We start from the raw sequence: 23,709 nt of genomic DNA, 5'->3' as shown, positions 1-23,709 counted from the left end.
TCAGTAGTAAACAAAACAGCACAGGATGGTAGGTTAGTACTAGTCTGGCCTGATCTTAAAGAAGAATGTGTCTCTTACGCTGAGATCTCGGTTTTCTTTTTCCAAAGGCTTAATTACTACCTTCTGCATGCCATGCATATTCTCATCACCCCCTCCCTTTGGCTACAGTTGGCCACTCTGGTTACCATCTGGTGAAAACTGCCCAGGACTGACCCTCTCTTGACTGATTAGACAGCATCTCGTCATAGGAGACTAAATGCTAGAGCTTTTAGTTTCAGTATTTTAGAAATTACAATTTGTATTTAGGAAGGGCTGGAAGTCTTTAGTACACCACAGTCTCTTATACTTCATTAGAACAGGCCTGCTTCATTTTGCTAGTTGCCTGAGCCTTGGAGGCATTCAAATCTCTGACCTTTGAGAGTCAACTCACTTATTTGACAGCAGGAGAAGGACTTGACCAAATTATACAGGCTGTGTTAAGAGTAAATGGGAAACTGCAGAAAAGGGATCTTGCTTTAAGTCTCTTTGGAAATTAGTCGAAATCTGGGTTTGCATTTGCCACTTTCTTCTCTGATTTATTGATAGCTGATCATCCTGGTTCTTGGCTCTGTCCAATTTTTTAAGAATTGAACATTGGTCTTACTTTTTTAGGATTTGGGCCTGGCTACATCAAGAGGCCGGGGAAAGTGCAAGAATCCCTCTTGTAGTTATGTCTACACCAACCGGCATAAACCACGGATTTGCCCCAGTTGTGGTTTTAACCTTGCCAGAGACCGGACTGAGAAAACCACCAAGGCTCTCGTGAGTTCCTTCCCCAAACACATCCCTTGGCCTTGGGTTGGGCTCTGTTAATGAAACTATTTTGGTAGAAATAAAAGGATTCCTTAGTACATGGTAGTACCTAGAGCACCAGAGCGGGGAACAGGGTACAGGTTCTGAACCTGAGCAGGTGCCTTCTCTGCAGACCTCCTTACCATTGCCTGGGTGAGGGGATTGACCAGGTACCTTGATCTCAAACTCTTCTGGCCCCATGAACCAAAGAGAATGGTAACACAGGCCTTAAATAGGATTCAGAAGAAGAGATGGAAAGATTACATTCTTTTAGCTCTGAGGTCTGATAGAGGGCCTGTTACTAGTATTTTAGTAATTAGAGAATGCCAACTCCAAGACTGGATTAGATGCTGCCTCTTACATTCCTTGCAGAGCTTTGGCTAATCACAGAGCTTTACTTCTAGCAGCCTTGTTAGCAAACCTACTCTCTGAAGTTGAATCAAAGGATATGAGTAATAAAACACGTGGTATCCTTAGGGCTTGCTTTTTATTATTAGAACCAGGAGAAAAATGGGCTTTTTCAGAGGTCTTGTGAATTTCCATATGTGAGTTTTCTTAAGTGAACAGAAAGTGACAACATCTTTGGCAGCAAATAGAATGACTAGGTTGAGAGTAATTAGAGGAATGTCAACTGATCTGCCTTGCAGGGGAAGGATGACACATGGTCAGGGTCTGAATGGGAGCCTGGCCACTCCACATCTAAGCTGGGTCTTGCAAAATGGGCAGGATTTGGATGGAAGGGGAATGCATGCTGTACTCACGGACAAGGTTGAGCAAAAGTGAAGAGACAGAGAGTTGGTGGGTGTTCACTTGGCCAGAAGAGAGGGTGTATGGGGAGGAGTATGAAAATAGCCTTGAAAGGCACGTCAGGGCCCTATCATAGAAGATCTTTAATGCTAGACTGGGCAGGGTGTCTTTTAGTCCTGGGGTCCCACTGAATGTCCTTGAGTCAGAGAGAGGCCCAGGAGAAGGTTAGGTGAGGAGGGATGCCTGTATGGATAGAACTGAGAAGTGGGTAGAGTTGTTTCAGGCTTCAAGGTTTCTTTGCATATGGGGAGGGGCCTTTCTAGCAGGCGAGTCTCATCCCCTTGTCTCTAGGTCTGTTTCTGTGCTTGAGGTGGTATTCTGAGGTTACCATCTTTGTGAGAAAGGGAAGTGGAACTAAAGTCTGTGAACATTCATGGCTTAGTGGAAAAAAAACACTGGGACTAGGAACCAATAGACCCTGAGCTGGAAGCTTTTGTTTTCCCCATCAATAAAGTAAGGTGGCAAAGTGTATTAGATTTGGGCATTTTATTCTCAGGGCCATGAGCCCTAGAGAAGACTCAGAATTGAGCATCAAGCATGTATTTATAGTATTTTAGTAATTAGAAAATAGCATGTAAATGGCTCCACAGTTTCCATCACATTCTGCTGTTCCACTGGTGCCCTCTGCTGGCAGTGAGCTTTCTTCCCAAATTCTCTCTGTGTTTACTTGTTCCTCTTCATTAGCATCACACCTTGTCTTGACTCCCTTTTTTAATTCATCGTGAGACTAGAATCTCCTTTAGGCCAAGTATATCTGTTTCCCTCGTACCTTCTAACCCTGGAGCTTGCATTCACAATACAATAATGTATTGATCAGTAACTATGGGATGGAATTGCATCCTGTGTGGGTAGATGCTCTGAACATTCCTTTCTATAATTATTGGTTTGCAGCATGGAAGTGGGTGTTGGTCTCTAGGTCTTGGATGATGAGGTCACTTTCCAGGTCAGGCAGGAATTGTCTAGGGACCTCTTGCCAGTTTATGTCAAATTCCACTCTCATTTATGTTCTTCTGTCTTTGATTAGTTGACTATACCAAGAACCCTCATCTTCAGCCATTCCCTTATCTTCCAATATCCTTAATTTTAGGAGAAATAAATGTCATGGTTTTCCACAACATAAAACATAGATCAGAAACTTAGGAACTTGGTGTGTATTGCTCTTTGGAACCTCCTGACAGCCATACATTTCCTATGCAATTTTTCTTGAGCTGTAATTAAGATTGCAACATCTTTGGCTGGAACAGTTCTCATTCCTTTCCACCTTCCAACTGTGGCTCAGAGCCAAAGGATAGTATTCTTTGATAGTATCAAAGGATAGCCAACTTATAGACCAGCCTGTGGTTCAACATAGTGAATACGGGGAACACACACTTCCCAGGGCAACGCATTTCTAGTGTTACTCAGCTCTTCTTTATTCTTTCAGGCATTTCATATACTGAATACCTACCACTGGTCAGGCTTTTGGACATACAAAGCTGAGTAGGACATAGTCCCTTCGCTTAAGGAGCTTATGCTCTACTGCAGGCGAAAGATAAGGAACCAAACTATTAAAGACAGTGAGATGAGTTGTTATAGGATGTAGAGTTAATAGAAAGCTTTTTTTATTAAACACATAACTTCTATAAAGCAATGTATACTATGTACAGCAACTATAAATTAGTATCTTTTGTGTACTCTGGCCTCATGCAGGTATTGAGACTTAGTAAATAAGCAGGGACCCTATACTCACTTAAGAGGGGAGACAGTAGTTTACCAGCTGTGAGAAGGTGCATTCTGCAATAAAGGAATGGTCTCTGGGAGCACGGAGAAGGGAATATTCAGGCTGCATTGGCAGAAGGAACCTAATGAACATTTCAGAACCTTGTTCCTGGAAGCCTCTGATTAGTATATAAAGTCCTCTTATACCTAGAAGCCACAAAGCATTAAAGATAAAATAGAAGCCCCATTCACGGATTCGTGCACTGGTGGGGTCCCTCGGCCTGGACTGCGCCCTCTGGCAATCCAGGACCCCTTGGGAGATGTCAGAGGCCGGCGCATGGATTCTGCCCGATCTCCACAAACCAGGCCAAGGGACCTCTGCACCTGGCCTCTAGTATGGACATGAGACCTTTGGTAAATTTCTTCCTGGCCTCCCCCTATTTCCTTCCTCTGAGATTCATCAGTCTGTTTCATGTTTACATGCCTGTGCATTGAGCGTCTGCCTCCTGGTGGTCAGTGCATGTCATAGCTACTGGTCAAATGGTCGCTTAGTCTTTTATATATATAGATAGATACTTTACTATGGATATTTGTTTATATATGAAAACTACCATTTGTAGTATTTTCATTGCATCCCAGGCTTTATTTACAATATCATCTTTACTCCGTACAACTACTCTAGGAGATTATTAGTATTTTGGTCCTCCATTTCACAAGGAAATTAAAGCTTAGAAAGATTAAGTCATTTGCTTTGGGTCACACACATACAGTTGTTAAGTAGCATAAGCAGAACTGAAGACCAGGTCTGTTATCCTCCAAATCCCCTACCTGGTGAATGTGAGCTGACACTTGAAACCTTTACTAAGAGGTGTATTGTGTATAGTCTTCTCATTTTATTGATAGAGAAACTGAGTGCCAGAGGGAGAAAACTCCTGCCATAAGTCACAAGTGAGTTATTAGCTGAGCTGGTTAGGAACCTAGGTTTCCCACTTCTCTGTTATCGCCCATCCCTCTGCCACTCACAGCTCTCCTGATGTAGCCCACAGCTGGCTCTTCTTGCCCTGGGTGCTTGGTGATCAATCCACTCTCTTCCCAGGAGGCAAGCTCAGCACTCCCAGATGTGCTGAGTGTCACAGAGCCCCTGAGCGCGGCCCAGAGGGAGATCCAACGCCAGTCCACGTTGCAGCTGCTTCGCAAAGTCCTGCAGATTCCTGAGAATGAGTCTGAGCTGACCGAGGTCTTTGCCTTGATTCACGAACTCAACAGCTCTCGACTCATTCTGTCCAGCGTCAGTGAGGAGACAGTCACCATCGAGCAAACCTCTTGGTCAAATTATTATGAGTCTCCATCCACGCAGTGCCTTCTCTGTAGCAGCCCATTATTTAAAGGGGAACAAAAGTAAGCAGCCTTTTTACATTTTCTGCTCCTAACTGCCCCATCTCACTTGGCCTGTACAACTTTCTTTCCTCAAACAACGTTCAAGCTGTAACCTTTGAATATGTTATTCTCTGTGTTTCTTAGGTTTCCTTTACTTTTCCAATTGCTAATTAATAATTAGTCATCTATTCATTGAAAAATGCCTAAAAGTTATTGTCACCAATTTAAGATTTAGTTAACATCTGGACTGCTCAGCATAATGCTTGGATTTGGGAGTTCAGTGGGATTAGTTAAATTGGGTAACAAATTGAGAATTATAGTAAATTTGAGGATGATTCCACAGACCAGGTTTCAACAAAGTGGAACACTCACCTAAAAAAACTTGGGTGACAAGCTCTAGCACCTTCATTTTCCTATTGCAGTAAAGCCTTGAGAATTTTGCTATTCGTCACTGAGTCTTGGAGACTGATTAATGATTAAGAGGTTGATATTCTGTTTTTGTTGGTGATGTTTTGGGTACTAGTTCCCCAGCTGGGCCCCAAGAGTGCTGGCTTTTGACAGCCAACCGGCTGCAGGTGGTGACTGCCCAGGTGAAGATGTGTCTGAATCCCCACTGTCTGGCCCTGCATAGCTTCATGGACATCTATACAGGTGGGTGCCAGCCTTTCTTCCCGCAGTGGCCCCCAAAGCAGGTTTGAGAACAGCCCCTGGGGTCAGACTCTGGTCCTGTGAGCCCTAGACCTTCTCTCAGATGGGGATTTTTCCTCCTGGATGTCTCAGCCCCAGTATACATGTACCTCGTAAAGTGTTAGGATTATCCAGGATTTTTTTAAAAATATATTTTTATTGATTTAAGAGAGAGTATGGGAGATGGAGAGAGAGAGATAGAAACATCAGTGATGAGAGAGAATCATTGATCTGCTTCCTCCTGCACACCCCGTATTGGGGACCAAGCCCATAACCCAGGCATGTGCCCTGACTGAGAATTGAACCATGACCTCCCAGTTCATAGGTCGATGCTCAACAACTGAGCCACGCAACCGAGCTCAGGATCTTTAAGCAAAATTACTTTTTAAATAATAGATCGTGATTATAGAAAAACTGGAAAATGCCAACAAGTAGAAAGAGGAAACTGAAAATCATTATTAATACTACTGTGAGATAAACTCTTAACATTATGCCCTCTAACCCCAGGTTTGTTATTCATCACTGCAGAATATAAGAAAGTGTGGAAGGATTTATAGGTTTATAGCTTTTCTTCCAACAAAAATGTGGTTGTGCTGGATGTTGCTTTGGAATGTGCTTTTTAAAATTTAGCAGTATATCATTGGCATCTTCTTGTGCGAGGAAGTAGAGAAATACATGGCCATTTTAAAGAAGTGGCACTCCAACTTAAAGTCCTCTTTATAATTAAATCTTGTGTACACAGCCTTATTTCCCTAGGGCAAATGCTCAAAAGTGAAATTGCTACATATTCACTCATTTCCTCTCTGTTCATCAGCATCAAACATTTATTGAATATTCATTATGTACCAACCATTGTGATAATTTGAATCTTCAGTTTTATGTGTAGAATTGGGTGCTGAAGATTAAAAAGTATTTGTTATTCTGTCCTCACAACCATATGGTGCCTCATTTTGAATTCATGCTTTCAGTGTCTTGCATTGCCAGATTGAGTTTGTACTATTTTATGCTCTTGCCCACAATTAATAGAATGCCATTTCCCTGCATTCTGTCTAGGCCAGTAAGTAGTACCTTATATGTATATTTATTGTATATGTGTATATATACATATGTGTATATATATATGTGTGTGTGTGTATATATATGTATATGTACATATTTCTAATTTTAACTTTATTTTAAAATTTATACATAGTAAAATTTACTTCGTTATTATATAGTTATGAGTGTATAGTTATGAGTCCTGAAAAATGCATTGAGTTGTATAATTGCCACCCCAATCTCTGTGTGTGTGTGTGTGTGTGTGTATGTGTGTATTAGAGGCCCAGTGCATGAATTCATGCATAAGTGGGGTCCTGCCAGTTTGACCAAGGGGATGGGACATAGGCAGTTGGCCGGGGACAATTTGCATATTAGCCTTTTATTATATAGGATATACACTGAGTGGCCAGATTATTATGTGTCAGAGATCATACTTATCTGCCCACTCAGTGTATAGAACAGTTTCATCATCTCAGAATACTATCTTCTACTTTCTCTTTGTGATCAAGCCCATTCTTTACTCCTAACATCTAGCAACCATTTGATATGCTCTTCATCTCTATAGTTTCATCTTTCCAGAATGTCATAAACTCAATCATAGGACCATAGAACATAGAATTTCTAGTCTGATTATGAAGCATAAGGCCTTTTAGTTACTCATATTTTTTAATGTGTCAATAGTTTTTTTTCCTTTTAATTGTTGAGTAGTTTTGCATTGTAAGCAGTACCACAATTTGTTTATCTGTTCACTCATTGCAATTGAAGGACATTTGGATTGTTACCAGTTTTGGCAGTTATGAATAGAGCTGCAATAAACAATCATGGGCAGGCTTTTGTGTGAACATAAATTTTCATTTCTTTTTGATAAATACCTAGGAGTCAGATTATTGCTGGGCTTTATGGTAAATGTATGTTTAATTTTATAAGAACTTTCCAAACCATTTATTTGATTACATGTATGTACCATTTTGCATGTGCTCCAACTATGGTTGAGAATTCTGGTTTGCTCCACTTGCCAGCACTTGATATTGTCTATTTTTTGTTTGTTTTTGTATTTTAACCATTCTAATAGGTATGTGACTGGTATTTCATTGTGGTTTTAATTTGAATTGACTTGATGACTAATGTTCATCAGATTTTCATGGGTTTTATTTGCCATTTGTATTTGTTCTTTGGTAAAGTATCTTTTTGATCTTTAGCCCATTGAATTGGGTTGTTCATTTTCTTCCTGTTTAGTTTTGAGAGTTCTTTGTATATTCTGGATACAAGTCCTTTGCCAGATAAGTGATTTACAGTTATTTTCTTAGGATCTTTAGCTTCTCTTCATTCTCTTAATAGAATATTTCACAGACATTCTTAATTATGATAAAGGCCAACTCATCAAAATTTTTATTTTGTCTGATCAATTTTTTCTTTTAGGGATTTGAAAGAGAGAGGAAGGGAGAGAGAGAAACATCCGTCAGTTGCCTCCTGTATGCATCCTGACTGGGGATGGAACCCACATCATAAGTTTGTGCCCTGACCAGGAATTGAACCTGCACTCCTTTCGTGCACAGGACGATGCTCCAACCAACTGAGCCACCAGGCCAGGGATAGAAACCTGTTTTTGATGTTCTATCTAAGGTTTCTTTACCTGGGTGAGAGTCAAAAATACTTTGTTTTCTTCTAATAGTTTTATAATTTTGTGGTTTACATTTAGGCCTGTGAATTAATTTTTGTAAGAAGTGTGAGTCTGAGATCAAGTTCATTTTTTGTTTTGGCATGTGGATCTCCAATATCACCATTTGTTGAAAAGTAGTCCTTCATTTATTTGTTGAAATCAACTCATCATATACATATGGGTCTATTTATGCATTCTATTCTGTTCCATTTCTTTATGTTGTTTAGTAGAGGCTTGGTGCATGAAATTTGTGCATGGGAAGGGGTGTCTCTCAGCCTGGCCTGCACTCTCTTGAATTTGGGACTTTTTGGGGGATGTCCTAAACCAGCAGTTGGACCTAAACCAGCAGTTGGACATCTCTCTCACAATCTAGGACTGGCTCCTAATCACTTACCTGCCTGCCTAATGCCCCTAACGGCCCTCCCGTCGGCCTAGTCACCCCCAACTATTCTCCCCTGCTGGTCTGATCGCCCCTAACCCGTGCCAATCTGATCTTGCCCCTAACCTCTTGCCTGATCTCACCCCTAACTGCCTCTGCCTTAGCCCTCAACCACCATGGCTTTGTCCAGAAGGAAGTTGGATGTCCAGAAGATGGCCAGTTAACCCAGTCTAATTAGCATATTACCCTTTTATTATTATAGACTAGAGGCTGGTTGCAGGAATATTCCTGCAGCCAGGCTTCCTGCTGTGGTTGCCACCCTGCCTGCTTCCCTCCCTTCTCCACCACCCCGCCCTTCTCCCCCGCCCCGCTTGCTTGCTTCTTCACAGCTTCACTCCCTTCTGTAGCACTTGACTTCTTTATGCTGTCTTCAGTCTTTGCTCTGGCCTGGATATGCAAATTAACCACCATCTTGGTTGGGTTAATTTGCATACTTGCCCTGATTTGCTGGTGGGCGTGGCTTGTGAGCATAGCGAAGGTATGGTCAATTTGCATGTTTCTCTTTTATTAGGTAGGATTCTTTGTCCCTATCACACTCTCTTAATTAGTATAACTTTATAGCAAATCTTATAATTAGGTAGTGTGAGTCTTTTAACCTTACCTGAATTGCTTTGGAGATATATATATATATAATGCAAATTAGCCAGGACACCATAACAGTCACAAACACTCAATAGGAGGCTGCATGCGCAAGTGGGTGGGAGGGGACTGCTGTGTGGTGAGGCAAGCTATGAGTGGCACAGGCCTGCAGGGAGCAGGGCCTATCAGCCAGGGTGTGCCAGCAGTCCCACCTCTGCATGTGAACACCTTTTCTGACTGCTCATTGGCTAAGCTCCCGATACACCACTTGCAGTGTTCTTGGTAATTGCATAATAAGAACCCAAGAAGGTGATCTAGGGTTTTTTCACCTCACTCCTGGAGGGAAAAAATGAAGGTCCACTGCTGGAGGGGCTAAGAAATGTCATATCCTGCCCTAGCCAGTTTGGCCCAGTGGATAATCCTTGGCCTGCCGACCAGAGGGTTCAGGTTTGATTCTGATCAAGGGCATGTACCTAGGTTGCAAGATCCTCCCTGGCTGGGGCACAGGTCAGGGCTCATGCAGGAGGCAACCAATCTAAGTGACCCTCTCACATTGATGTTTCTGTCTTTCCCTCTCTCCCACGCTCTCTAAAAATCAATGGAAAACAATCGTAAGGTGAGGATTAAAAAAAAAAAGAAAAGAAAATATGAAAGAGACATCTTGAAAATGCCTAAAGAAAGTTGTCTTTTTTTTTTTTTTTTTTTTTTTTTTTTTTTGTGGTGAAGGGACTGTATTCGTGTTGATGAAAACATCTTGGCAGCTGGGGCAGCCAGCAGTGGCAGCAGCAATGGGGTGATGAGGGTGTCGCCTTCCCCGGATTAGCCCTGTTGCCTCCTGCAGAGGGAGGCCAGACTCGGGAGTGGGCCTAAGCCGTCAGTAGGATATCCCCTGAGGGACTCCCCTCCTCCGTGCACAAAATTCCTGCACTGGGCCTCTAGTTTCAATATAAAGTTAAGAATTAGCTTGTTAGTATCTACAGAATCTTGGTGGAATTTTAATTGGGATTATATTGAATCTGTACATCAATTTGGGGAAGTTTGACATGCTTAAAAAATATTAAATTGTCCTATTTATGACCATGACTTGTCTCTCTGTTTTATTGGGTTTTCTTTTATTTCTTTTATTATTGTTTTATACTTTTCAGCTTATAGGTCTACACATTTTGTTAGATTTATTTTTTTAAATATATTTTTATTGACTTCAGAGAGGAAGGGAGAGGGAGAGAGAGATAGAAACATCAATTATGAGAATTACCAATGAACTGCCTCCTGCATGCCCCCCACTGGGGACCAAGCCTGCAACTCAGGCATGTGCCCTCAACCAGAAACAAACCTGAGACCCTTCAGTTCATAGGCCAATGCTCTATCCACTGAGCCAAACCAGCCAAGGCAGATTTATACCTAAGTATTTTTTGTAGTAACTTTTTATAGATTATTATATTGCAGTTTTTAAATTTTTATCAATTTAATAGGTAAAAGCTGGTATATAATTTCTTAATTTCTTTGATTACTAAGAAGATTGTCTTTTATGTGTTTTCTGTTTTCTCCATGACTTTCTTTTGTGAATATTTTCATTCTGTTTTGGGTTATTTTGTTGACAGAACTCTTCCTCAGTTTATTAATTATTCCTTTTTTATTTTAATTGGTGCAAGCCTAACTTTATTATTATTTTTTAATCTTTATTGTTGAAAGTATTACACATGCCCTCTTTTCCCCCCATTGACCCCCTCCAGCCCAGCTCCCCCTCTCTCTCGCCCCCACCCTAGGCCTTCAGCACCCTATTGTATATTATATGCATACAAGGTCTTTGATTGATTACCTCCCACCCATCTGCTTTCCCACCCTCCCACCCTTCCCACCCCTCACTTTCCCTCTGAGATTCCTCATTATCTGTTGTCTTTAAAATTGTGATTTTTTTTTTTTTTTTGCTTTTTGTTTTTTGTTTTAATTTTTATGTAATCATTGTTTTGATCTTTATGGCTTCACAATGTATCATGCTTAGAAAGGGGGTGAAAGGAGACATGAGTAATACTTTCCCCATTCCTTATACGAGCACATATTCCATAATATGCTTTTGTGCACTATGTATTGTGCAAATGTAAAATCACCCTCTTTTATTTGTCTTAAACTGACTACATTTAAATTTCTCTGAGTCTTTTAACAAAAATTTGGGTGGTTTTTTACTGTTTCACATTCTCTACACACCCCTGGGCTAAAAGATACTCCTGGTCTTTCCCTACCGTGCAGCTGTGCGAGGTTGTGAGGACTGAACTGGTTGGTAGGAAAATGCTTCTTTTTTTTTTCTTGTGTTATTTTACTATTTGCTTTTTTCATTTAATGTATCATAGACAACAGCATGTCATAGCATTTAGGTCTACCATATTCTTTGTAATGATGCAGAATTTGCTATTTTATAAACTGCACCATAGTTTATTTAACTGTTCCTTGACTGGGCTTTTGGTTCCCAGTTTTTTGTCATTGTGGATGATGTTATAGTGAGTTTCCCTGCTGCCTTTTCTTAACCTTCAGGTCTCTTCAATGTGGGGAACAAGGTGCTAGTGAGCCTGGACTTGCTCTTTGCAATCCGAAACCAGATCAAGCTGGGAGAGGACCCCAGGGTGTCTGTCAGTGCTGTGCTGAAGTCCGTGCAGGAGCAGGCAGGTAAAGGTTGGCTCCCTCCTTTCCCAAGGTTAGGGCTAAGCTCCCTGGGGATTTTCAGTGATGGGCTTGGGTTGAAAGAGTCATCCAAAGAGTTTGTCCTTTGGTCATAGGTAAACTTGGCCCAACTGCATGTTAATCAGACTCATTTTGAATACACAGTTTCTGGAGGTCCCAAGGCTCATGCTGAGGTACCATCCTCCTTACTATTAGAAATTATTTCTGTTTGTGCTTTCCCCATCCCATCCCATCCCATCCCATCCGTTCTTACAGATTCCAGTTCTGCATTTTTCCTGCTGTGAGGTATTAGATCAAAGGTACTAGAGCCAGACAGGCAGGCTTATGTTTGAGCCTTGGCTCTGCCACTAGTGGCACTGTGATTTTAACCAAGTTATTTTCTCTGTGCCTCAGTTTCTCCAGTTATAAAATGAGGAAAATAATAGCTCCTCGTTCAGAAAGACATGAGTTAAATGAGAAAATTTGAAGCTCTGCACATGGTCTAGTGCCTAGTAGGTGCTTAGTACAGGCAGACATAACTGATTGGAATTGCCCTCCAGGTTGCACCTGAGCACTTGAAGGCCAGGGTGCTTGACCCTTAGGGTGGTTAGTACTCTTGTGTGTTCTGCAAGAGAAGCCATCGCAGAATTGCTATTCTTGCTGGCCATTAGCTCATCCCCAGTGGCCTCGGGGTCTCTTTCGGTGACCTACTCAGAGAGCTCTTGCTCTTCTTCCAGAGAAGACGCTGGCCTCAGAGGAGCTAAGCCAGCTGCAAGAGCTGCTATGCAATGGCTATTGGGCTTTTGAGTGCCTCACTGTCAGAGACTACAATGACATGATCTGTGGCATCTGTGGTGTGGCCCCCAAAGTGGAACTGGCCCAGAGGAGTGAAGAAAACGTGCTGGCACTGAGGAGTGTGGAGGTAAGTGTCTCTCTGTCACCGGGGTTAGCCTTTAGAACTATCCTCACACTTTGCTGCCACCTCCTGCATGATGTATGTCCCCAGGGACAGATGACTCCAGTCCTGTCCTGTGTGAGAAGAGTGGCTTTTTCCTGGCACTGCCCAGGTTTTCATCTAAGGAAGGTCAGATGGAAATAGAGGCATTTGTTATCATTCAACAAGTTTATCACATGAACTAGGTACACTTTTTAGACACTTGGGAAATGGCAGTTAAAAAAAACCCCACAGAGTTTCTGTGCTCATGGAGCTCATCTTCTGGTTTGGGTAAAACGGAAGAAAACATTAACAATTTATTATAATAATAAAGTACATGCCTATATTATAAAGAATAAATTACAAGAAATGTGGTAACAGTGAAGCCAGGGTGTGGTGGGAAAGGGAATTCCTCTTTTATATAGAGTAGTCGAGGACGGCTTCTCTGATAGCAGGGTGTTTGAATAGAGATTGGAGCCTGTGTTCTCCTCTGGGGGGGGACATTCCAGGCAGAGGGAGCAGGAAGGGTCTAAGGTGGGTTTGCGGGGCATGGTTGAGGAACACTAAGGACAACAGCAAGGCTGCTGGCGTGTGTGGCCATGGAGAAAGTGGTAGAAGTGAGGTTCAGGAGGCTGGCCTCTGTGTGGGGTCGTGTGGGCCATTTTAAGAATATGCTCTGGGGGAAATGAGAGTCTCTTAAGGGTTTTGAGGATCTGATCTGATCTATTATCTTTGTGTGAACATTTTTTAATTAAGAACCTAACACCAAACACAGATAAGTTTGCATATTCTAACAAATATCCAAGAAACCTGTGATTCCAATAATAGAAGAACAGCAAATATACAACTTATTGTATAAGGCCATATAACCTTAAAGCAAAACCAGATGTTTACTATAATAGAAAAAATTGGAACTGATTATACTCATGAATATAGATGTTGAAGTCTTGAATAAGATAATAGCAAATCAACTTTAACAACAAATAAAGTAATCCATTGTGACTAAGTTTATTCCAGGAAAGCAAGATTGCTTCGATATTAGAAAATACACTAATGTAATTCACTCCTTAACAGATTAAAGGAGAAAAGCCATATGGTTATTTTAATAGATGTAAAAGAGGCTTTCAATGTTCAACACCTGTTTATGATAAATCTCCTAGCAAATTGGAAATAATAGAGAATCTTCCTTAACCTAGTACAAGGGTTTAAAAAATCCCATAGTTTGATTAGCTCTTTCCCACAATCATGTGCCGTTAGTCTGAGTCTGCACATAGTTGCTATTGAGTTCATAGATGTTCTGAGTTTCCATCTCTGAACTCTGACCCGAAGACTGGAACAGGAAGTGACTCTTAAGGCACCAGGCTTGTAGCTCTGCCTGTTCACCACCAGGGGAGGTGTGGCTCTTCCGAGAAAAGCTTTAGCCTGTCGAGCTGCATATATTTGAGATTTAGTTCATATTCTCTTTTTCTTCCCATTTAAAAAAATTCATATGTTGATCAAGTATTTATACTTGAAGAACGGTAGTATATAATATAATAAGACATATGAAAACAAGTATACTGCATGCCGGAGGTTTCTAAGTGTTGATAAAATGAATGGAAAAAAATTTTTGCTTCTGTGTGTGATCTCATTCAAATCTGTTTACCTAATCATAATATTAACAATAATGCAGCTACGATTTATTGAGCATTTTATTACATATGCCAAGTTCTTACTCTGTGCTTTAATATATACTGACTTCTCACCCTAATTCTGTGAGGTTTGTGGAGATGAAGGGAATGAAGCCCAGAGGGTCTTGCCCACGCTCATACAGACAGGAAGAGGTGCTGGGACTTGGCCTCATTCTGGATGTCTGACTCCAGAGTCTGAGTTCGTAAAGACTGCCATGCTCACCTGTACCTCCTGGGTCTCTGAGCTCTGATTTTTCTAATCACATTGGCCTGCAGAGGTTTCCAGAATAGACAGAAGCCCCCTTTCCCACGAAGCTCACGGCTCTTAGTCCTACCAGAGCTCTTTCTTCAAGCCTTCCCTTCATTCTCAGTGTGCATGAGTCTTCTCTTCCATGGCATTGGTTATTTCTTCTAGAGACTAGAGCTTACTTTATTTTCTTCCTTTTGTATAGCGGTGTGGTGTCTGTGGGGAAAATGGGATAGTTACTAACAAAACTTAAATATGCAATTGTCTATGAGGACACTGCCGGGCTGGCCCCTTCCCTCAGGGACTTTATAGAGGAGGACCCTCTGGACAGCAGCCATGTCAGTTGCTCACACAGCATATTAGTTGGCATTTCCTGTCCCTTGTTGATGAAGAGGGTGGGTTCAGTTCCTTAGGAAATTATGGTGGAGACTGTCATGTACTCGCAGCATGTGCTCGTGCCCTGTGAGGTGGGGAAGGAAAGGGGAGGAAGATGGGGAGATAGATGTCTTTTGTAGAGCAGTAATCCTCAGGATTAGTGGACATAGGAATTACGTTGGACAGTGGCTCTCAGTCTTATTAGTGTGGAGGGCTTGCTCAACCCTACCCACACGGGTTCTGATTTAGTAGGTCTGGAGTGGACCTGAGAATTTGCCTTCCTAACAAGTTCCCACGTGCTTAATGCTCTTGCTGCTGGTCCAGGGGCTATACTTTGAGAACTGCGCACATGGGGAGTCTGTGTAAAGTGCACACTTATAAATATAGTTCATACAGATCTGTGCCCTGGTATTAGCATTGATAAGTAACATAAATGACTGCACCAAGTAATAGGATCTAGGGCACACTTTGAGGACCATATAAGGGGGATACCAGGAGAAAAACTGAGTAACTCAACTACTAGGTTTTTTCAATAGGTGAGTAAGTGCTGCATGAGGTAGAGGAGATAGCTGTGTTCTGGCAAGGCCTGGAGACCTTTCTGCAGGAGGTCAGATCAACGGGGCCTTGGAAGTAGGTAGAATATCATTACATTTTATTCTGATGATTCCTGCCAGCCAATATAGGCATTAAAGGGCATGGGCTTTGGAACTAGACCTTTGCATTCTGTTCTATCTTGCTCCAGTGGTCTCACTCAGACACCTCAGGCTTATATGTAGCAAAGGACAGTTAGTAACAGAGATGTCAGATTTGGGGGCATCCTAGCAGTGCATGGCTGTTGTAAACCCTCTCCCCAGCCTTGGTTGCCCTGAGCGTATCAAAAGGGTAGGCTTTTGTGTTGCTAATATTCTGTGGCTCCTACAGTTTGACCTTTTTTATCCTGACCTTTTAGTTCACCTGGCCTGAGTTCTTGGGCTCTAGTGAGGTAAACGTGGAGGACTTTTGGGCCACGATGGAGACAGAGGTGATTGAGCAGGTGGCCTTCCCTGCCAGCATCCCTATCACCAAGTTTGATGCCTCTGTTATTGCCCCCTTCTTCCCACCACTCATGAGAGGAGCTGTGGTCGTCAACACTGAGAAAGACAAAAACCTGGATGTACAGCCAGTACCTGGTAAGGCCACCTGGTGGCTGACTGGGGTCAGGGAAGGGCCCAGTCAAGAGTCTAGAACACTGTCCATGGCAAGGTGCACAAATGGCAGAGCCGGGCCCAGGCCCACCCTGGGCTCCTTCGGGAAAGAAAACAACCTGTGACATCTCCTAGAGATGAAAGTCATGGTGTGGAGTTTCGAAGTGCTGCCAGCCATATTGTATAAGACTGACTCACATAGCCCATTGTCAGCCTTCAGGGATGCACTGCGCTGAACAGTGGAAGTCCTCCGAGAAATGCTGATAAGGCTCCAAACCCAAAGGTTCTCGCTGATAAGTGGGGGGGTGGGGGAGGCCAGGGAGTCTGCTTTCTAAACAGTCCTTTAGACAGTTTTACAGATGCCCTGCGGCATATACATTGAGACACCCTGGACTAGCTGTTGAGAGCATAGGTTTCTGACACCAAGAGTTTGAGTCCCAGCATTGCCACTTAGCATTGGTAGCCATGTGACCTCCATCAAGTCCCTTCATTGCCCTGAGCCTCTGTTGCTTCATTGACAAACAGAGCATGATACGGTTACCCATCTCCTGGGCTGTTGTGAAGATTAAGTGATCTAATTAGAGGATAGCCTTCTACTTTAAAAAAAAACCTGCAACTCACAATAAGAAATAGGTTCTGCATCATGACCCAGCATGATACTCATAAGTAGGTACATGTGTGTGTATCTGTAACTAAAGCAAAACTTTCATAAAACAGTATTTTTCCTTACCAAGTGCATTATACTTCGTTTTTAAAATTCTGAATATATATGACCCACTGAAATAATTTTTCTCAGTATTTAATATGTTGTGATCCACTGGTTTTCAAACATTAGATGTGAGGCCGACCTCCTGTTTGCTGCTTCAAGGCCCAGGAAGTGTTTGTTTTTAGTATTTTTAAAAATATATATTTTATTGATTTTTTTACAGAGAGGAAGGGAGAGGGACAGAGAGAAACATCGATGAGAAAGAATCATCGATCAGCTGCCTCCTGTACGCCCCTCACTGGGGATGTGCCCGCAACCAAGGTACATGCCCTTGACCGGAATCGAACCCGGGACCTTTCAGTCCGCAGGCTCTATCCACTGAGCCAAATCGGTTTCGGCAGGAAGTGTTTTTTTAAGGCCCCCACATATTTCTGTTGATGAGGCAGGTTCAGGAATCTTGTATAGAGAACATTTTTAAATGGGAGTTGCTACTTCTTGTTGCTGTGGCTGTGGTAAGCACCTGAGATTCTGAAAAACCTTCACAGGTTAAAGCTGGCCCATTTTGGAGTTCTTTGCAAGGGCACTCTGCCAGATCTCCCAGATGTTCATGGGCACAAAGCAGTCTGAGAAACTTCAGATCTCTGCAGAAGTCATAAGATCTGCCTTGAGTCCACCTCTCCCAGCACCCAGGGCAGAGCCTGCTTCCAATCCTTGCTGTACTGTAGGCCTTGCCTCCTTGTTCTCATCCTCACGCATCAGGTACTGCCCGTGACCTCTATGGCTGAGGCAGTGCCCTCCCCTCAGCATGTTGTCTCTTGCAGGCAATGGCAGTGTCTTGGTGAGGCTGCTGCAGGAGGGCACCTGCAAACTGGAGGAGATGGGCTCCTACAGCGAGGAGGAGCTGCAGCAGCTGCTGAGGCAATGTGGCATCCCCTTTGGGGCAGAAGACTCCAAGGTGAGTGTTGGGTAGCAGTAGACTGGGACATTGGGAACAGGCTGGTGGTCCATTCTTCTAGCCAGGAATACGAACACCTGTGACTGGGCACCTGTGTTAGGCAGAGGGTGCTGGCAGTCAGGGAGGCCTGGGAGATAATTAGCAGTCAGATGGTAACATGCATGTGAGGCCTTTCCCTCCGGTCGTTCATCTATTGATGGTAGTGGGTTCAGAATGTGGGCTTGGGCATCCTGGCCTCCTGCCTACTGTGTGTGACCTTGGGTAAGCACCTTATATCATATATATATATTTCATATATATTTCTAAAGGAAGAGAGAGGGAGAGAGATTGAAACATCAGTGATGAGAGAGAATCATTCATTGGCTGCTTCCTGCACACCCCACACTGGGGATCAAGCCTGCAACCCAGGCATGTGCCCTGACTGGGTATCGAACCATGATCTCCTGGTTCATAGGTCGACGCTCAATCACTGAGCCATGCCAGCCGGGGCAGCACCTTATATTTCTGAGCTTTGTTTTTCTCATTTTGCAAAGTGGAAATAACTAAAATACCGACCTCGAGAGATTGTTATCAGGAAGTAAGCACTTTGCACAGTGCCTGGTTGCCACCTATCCAGGCTCCTAAAGAGTGAGTGCTATGATGGTTCATTGTGTGTGTGTGTGTGTGTGTGTGTAGGAGTGCTTTATTCATAAGTTATTTACTTCCCTTCATACTGATAAAGCTGTTGAACATTTTATGTTTCTTTCAAGTTTAGACTCAAATATTAGAAAAGTAGGAATGCAAGTCTCAGAGAGGCAGCTCTGTCAGCCAGGCTGGCTCTGTTTGTGACCCTCCTGTCTGGGCCTCGGGGTCCTCATCTCTACCTTGAGGACATTGGGTTGGCAAGGCTCAAGGCCCACTGCGGTCTTGACGGTTGATTCTTTTGCGTTGGGTATTGAAGGGAGACGTGGTGCTGGGCGCAGGCCTGGCCCTTTAGCATTCACTGCTGTTTTTAATCTTGATTTCTCCAGGACCAGCTCTGCTTCTCCTTGTTGGCCCTCTATGAATCTGTACAGAATGGAGCCAGAAGCAGACAGCCCCCGCCTCATCTCACAGGGGGTAAAATCTACAAGGTGTGCCCCCATCAGGTAAGAGGGTAACAAGGAGGAGCCTGGGGGGAATGCTCATGGCGCATTGCCCACCGTCTGACTGAGCCAGCTCGTCCCGTAGGAGCTGGCACTGAGCTCACGGGCAGATTGTGGAGTAAGTCCAGATTGTCAGGTGCCACACTTAGGCCATGCGGGGAGCCGGGGTTAATCATCAGTGAGTTTTACTGAGCTCCCGGCCGTGTGCTGGCCCCGCCTTAGCTGCTGAAGGTACAGAGGTGAGCAATGATGTCTTTCCTTCCTAGTGGACCTCATTTTAGTGAGGAAACAAAGTCACCACAGCTTTGGACAAGGGAAGTGACAGTGAGGGACCTCCTGTCCTTGCGGCAGCCAGAGAAGACTGAGAGCCCAGTGACGAGTGCAGGAAGGAATGTTCCAGCAGAGAGAAGAGCAGCCACTAACCCTCAGTGGGGAAACCTAGTGAGCCAAGAGAAGGGAGGCTGAGGGGTCACCAGGTCACCAGATCATGTAAGGCTTTGTAGGCCAGAGCAACAGTTTGGATTTTTTTCTCTGAGACCAATGACGGGCCCACTGAATGGTTTTGAATGGGGAATGGGATAAACATGGCCTGGTTTTGGTGTGAGGTCACTGTCTGTTTGTAGGGGGTGTGGAAAGGGCAGGCTCTGGGATCACTCTGGAAAGCTCGTGTTGTTTGACAGAGTGGGCACAGGAACACAAGGGGGTAACACTCTGTGCACAAGCACTACATAGCAGGGGGAGAGTGGCGTGGCGGTGGGGGGCACACGCGCGTACTGGCAGAGCTTCAGTTCACTGAGATGTGTGAGTGGGCAGAGCGACCTGGCTGTCAAAAAAAGCCAAGTTGTCAACTCCTTCAACAAAGCTGTGTCTGTGGGAGACGCTGGATGCCTGCACCCTGGCAGAGCGGAGCCTGCTCCCAGGAGTGTGTTCATGTGCCTGAGGCCATCTCACGACAACACAGGGACACATGTGAGAGCTGGAGATCGCAGGGCTGTGATGTAGGAGCCGTATCACTTGGAGGCGGCAGCCAGGTCTGGTGGATGTGAAGGTGGAGGCAGAGGCAGAGGCAGAGGCAGAATGCTCCAGTGTACACACAGCTGCCTGGCTGTGGAGAGGGTTTGGGAGCCCTGTCAGTGGAAGTGTTATCTTGCATCAGGGTCTGGTTGGGAGCTGCTTAGAATACAGCTGCCTTGGTTTTGGGATAGAGCCCAGGAACTTCATTTTTAACCAGCTTCTAGCTGCCAGTGCTATGCAGCCAGTTAGGGAAGCACTAGGCCGGGTGGTGTACTGGGTAGGGTGATGTGGTGGCAGGATGGGGGAGAGGTTGGACCGGATGACCTGGGAGTTTTTAAGCCTCAGCTAAGGACTGGACTTTCCCAACTCTGCTCAGGAGGTCAGGGATGAGCTGGCGACTTCATATTTAGGGACAGAAGGAAGACAGAAGCAGGATGTTATGGGCTTTGGCAGGATGGCTGTGGCTTCAGTCACAAAACCTGATTAAGCCATGAGGACTCCACTCAGTCTTTCTGTGTTGTGCCCTCCATCTACCTGTAGGTGATCTGTGGCTCCAAGTACCTTGTGAGGGGCGAGAGTGCCCGGGACCATGTGGATCTGCTGGCCTCTTCCCGCCACTGGCCACCTGTCTATGTGGTGGACATGGCCACACCGGTGGCCCTTTGTGCTGACCTCTGCTACCCAGAGCTGACCAATCAGATGTGGGGCAGGAACCAGGGCTGTTTCTCTAGTCCCATGGAGCCGCCTGTGGTGAGTTTTATTCTGAGGACCTGGAATAAATTCTGCAGGTCATGTCGTCCCCCCCCCCCAGGTTTTTCAGTAAGTCCTTCTCTCCAGCATTCTTCCTCCATCAGTATTTGCCTTGATGTTCTGGAACTATTTACTCCATAAATTTTAGTGACCAGCCCCTGTGTGTGTGTGTGGCCACAGCATGTCTCTTAAGGTGCCACAGTTATCTTAGGGGTCAGGGTTGCCTTCCTGATAAGCCTAGAAAATTGCCTCCTTTGATAGTCATCATGGACACTTGATATACTGAAGGCCCCAATCAACCCCGAATTGGATTTAACCATGAATATACTGCATGGCATGTCTTTTATGATATGGAGACGCAATGGCTTAGAAAACACCGAATCCAACCCTCTCCTTTTATTAAAGGGGGAAGTAAGGCCCGGAGTGGGAAATAGACTTGTCCAGAGTTACACAGCATGTTCGTGACAGAGCCCATGTCTGTGTTTTGGTACATTGTACGAAGCAATGGCTCTTACTAGAGGCATGTACCCTCCAAGGCCAGCTGAACCCAGAACAGACAATAGGAGAAAGGGGGCATCATTGTCACACTCACCTTTTCCTTGTTCCCTGGGGCTCACTGGCTTGGGGCTTGTGTTGAACACTGCAGTAGATGTCTGAGCCTCAGTGAGAGCCATTCCCTCCCCACTGCCTTGCAGCCCTGCCTCAGTTGACCAGGCACTGCAGTAAACAGCAGCAGCTCAGGTAACTCAACATCTGCTTTGATTACTGTCCCCATTCTCACATGAGGAAATGGAGGCACAGAGATGGAGGAGAGGGGACTTGCCCAGGAGGCATGATATGTGTTGACGGGAGGATTTAAACAGAGCTGATGACCTCCCACAGCCTTCACTCTCACCCATCACACAGGTCCCTCCTGTCGTTCCCTCATGTCAGAGCAGCTTATCTCTCTTCTAGAGTGTGTCCTGCCCGGAACTCCTGGATCAGCATTATACTGTGGACATGACGGAGGCCGAGCACTCTGTCCAGCACCCGGTCACCAAGACTGCCACACGGCGCATCGTCCATGCAGGTGCACAGCCCAGTCCTGGTGACTCCAGTGCTGGGCACCACTCTTTGGCCCTGTGTCCTGAGTTGACACCCTACGCAACTATCCTGGCCTCTATCACAGACAGCAAACCCAACAGCGTCCGCCAGCGGCCCATCGCCTTTGACAATGCCACTCACTATTACCTCTACAACCGCCTCATGGACTTCCTCACCAGCCGTGAGATTGTCAACCGGCAGATCCACGACATCGTGCAGAGCTGCCAGCCTGGCGAGGTGGTCATCCGCGACACCCTTTACCGCCTTGGGGTCGCTCAGATCAAGACGGAGACGGAGGAGGAGGGTGAGGACGAGGAGGTGGCCGCAGTGACAGAATAAGCCAGGTTTTGTACAGGGACTGCACCATCTCTCTCAAGCCATAGCAATGCCCTTTCCCAAGGCAGATCCATCCAGGGGACCGGCAGGAGCATTCACCTGTGGGGAGGGCCGCTGATGCTGGCACTGACCAAAGAGCTCCCATTTTCTGAGCACAGTGGGGCCTGGGGTTCTTGGTTCTCACCTTCTGGGGTCGAGAGAGGTACCAGGATGCTACAGCCCCGAGAAAGCACTTGGAGGACATAGTATATTCAACAGGGGAAGGGAGGCTGAGGGGAGGCTGCCTGGGGCCTGCTGCGGGTCAGGCCTCGGTCGCAGGATGGGCCAAGGCAGAGTTGGGCGCTAGGTGGGCAGGTTGCTAAGGTGGCCCTTCCCGCCTCTGGGAATGCTGTTTCCTGCTCCACAGCCTCGTGAGCTCCTTAGCCTGTTGCCTTTGACTCAGGGCCTTGGGGGCCTCCTTAGCCCTAGGAACTCCTTTGGGCTCTCCCAAGGAAGGACGCACGCACTTCCTTCCTACTTTTCCTGCACCCAGACTGGGGGACAGAGGAGGGAGAAACAGCCACAGCTCTCTTCCAGGACTGTCCTCTTCCCGAGCTTTGAGGAAGAGGGTCCTCTTCCTCCTTTTCCCTGGTCACTGGACCCTCACCACAGAGGGGATGTGGCCGTGGCATGACATCACCTGGCAACAGCAGGAAAAACTCCCTTCTGTGAAGGGGAAGCAGATGGGCTGTAAGGAAATAGCGGGACTGGCTCAAGTGCCCGGGGTTTGCTTAGGGCACGGGAATTGGCCATGTGTTATTTAATTTATTGAGAGGAGTGGAATAGGTGGCTTTTTCCCCCTCCCTCTTTCCCCAGCAAGGATAAAGTTTATTAAATTATCTGGTTTTGGTGAAACAAGAGTCAGTTTCATGCTCATTGTGGGTTGCACAGTGGTTCAGCTTTGGAGTGCTGAGCTGGTCACCTGACATGAAGAAGGGATGGTAGAGGGCCCAGGGCGTCCGCAGTCCCCCATGAGGCAGAGAACCAGAGGCCAGCTGTGTTAATGCTGTTAGTTTAATGCTGACGGCGGCATCCCGCGGCGTGACCGTTAGTTATGATGAGTCAACTTGGGGAAGTGCGTGCTGCTTGCTTGGTGTGGCCAGCCACACGGGTCGCCCGTCTTCCAGCTCAGGAGGACGGGGGACTGGGCAGAACGCCCCAAACTTTAGCTGCCAACTGGCTCATTGCAGCAGTACCAGATCCAGGGTGGGATGGGGCTGTGGGAAGAAGACCGGATGGCAGAGGCTAGCTTGTAAGTTAGATTCTTACAGAGGAGCCTCCCTGCTCCGAGGAGTCTGAGCGGCTGTCTGCTCTTGCTGTTCCACTTGGTTGGGGGGGGGGGGGGGGGGGGGCGGTCCATCCACTCTAAGGCCCAGGAGCCTTGTTTTCTCAGTATTGGGACAGTTCCTGGGGATGTCATAGGTGCGAAACCAGTCTATTTCCATGGAGACGGGAGAGGGTGGGGAAGGGATTCCTGGAAATGGGACTAAGGTTAAGAGGGTGAGCTGGGGGTTCTCCCAG

General features: G+C 45.3%; 1 protein-coding gene across 14 annotated transcripts in view; it reads left to right on the top strand.

Moving 5' to 3' along the window:
• Nucleotides 1–23,041, top strand: part of HMGXB3 (HMG-box containing 3) — a 45,573-nt gene extending 22,532 nt beyond the window's left edge. For 6 of the 14 annotated variants that reach the window (XM_036424242.2, XM_045576978.1, XM_045576974.1 and 3 more), the window contains 10 exons: nucleotides 652–801; nucleotides 4,433–4,734; nucleotides 5,237–5,364; nucleotides 11,646–11,777; nucleotides 12,509–12,693; nucleotides 15,947–16,166; nucleotides 17,709–17,842; nucleotides 18,853–18,969; nucleotides 20,521–20,730; nucleotides 21,685–23,041. In XM_036424242.2, the coding sequence (XP_036280135.1) occupies nucleotides 652–801; nucleotides 4,433–4,734; nucleotides 5,237–5,364; nucleotides 11,646–11,777; nucleotides 12,509–12,693; nucleotides 15,947–16,166; nucleotides 17,709–17,842; nucleotides 18,853–18,969; nucleotides 20,521–20,730; nucleotides 21,685–22,152 (2,046 nt within the window). In that variant the 3' untranslated portion in view covers nucleotides 22,153–23,041. Of the gene's footprint in view, nucleotides 1–651; nucleotides 802–4,432; nucleotides 4,735–5,236; nucleotides 5,365–11,645; nucleotides 11,778–12,508; nucleotides 12,694–15,946; nucleotides 16,167–17,708; nucleotides 17,843–18,852; nucleotides 18,970–20,359; nucleotides 20,490–20,520; nucleotides 20,731–21,636 lie in introns of those variants that run through there. The other 8 variants (XM_045576979.1, XM_045576977.1, XM_045576980.1 and 5 more) reach the window with 7 other exon arrangements.
• The last annotated feature ends 668 nt before the right edge of the window (nucleotides 23,042–23,709 follow it).

This window comes from Pipistrellus kuhlii, unplaced genomic scaffold (assembly GCF_014108245.1).
Source record: "Pipistrellus kuhlii isolate mPipKuh1 unplaced genomic scaffold, mPipKuh1.p scaffold_m20_p_8, whole genome shotgun sequence".
NCBI classification, from domain to species: domain Eukaryota; kingdom Metazoa; phylum Chordata; class Mammalia; order Chiroptera; family Vespertilionidae; genus Pipistrellus; species Pipistrellus kuhlii.
The sequence above is the reverse complement of the archived record's forward strand: the minus strand, read 5'-3'. Positions and strand labels throughout refer to the sequence as shown.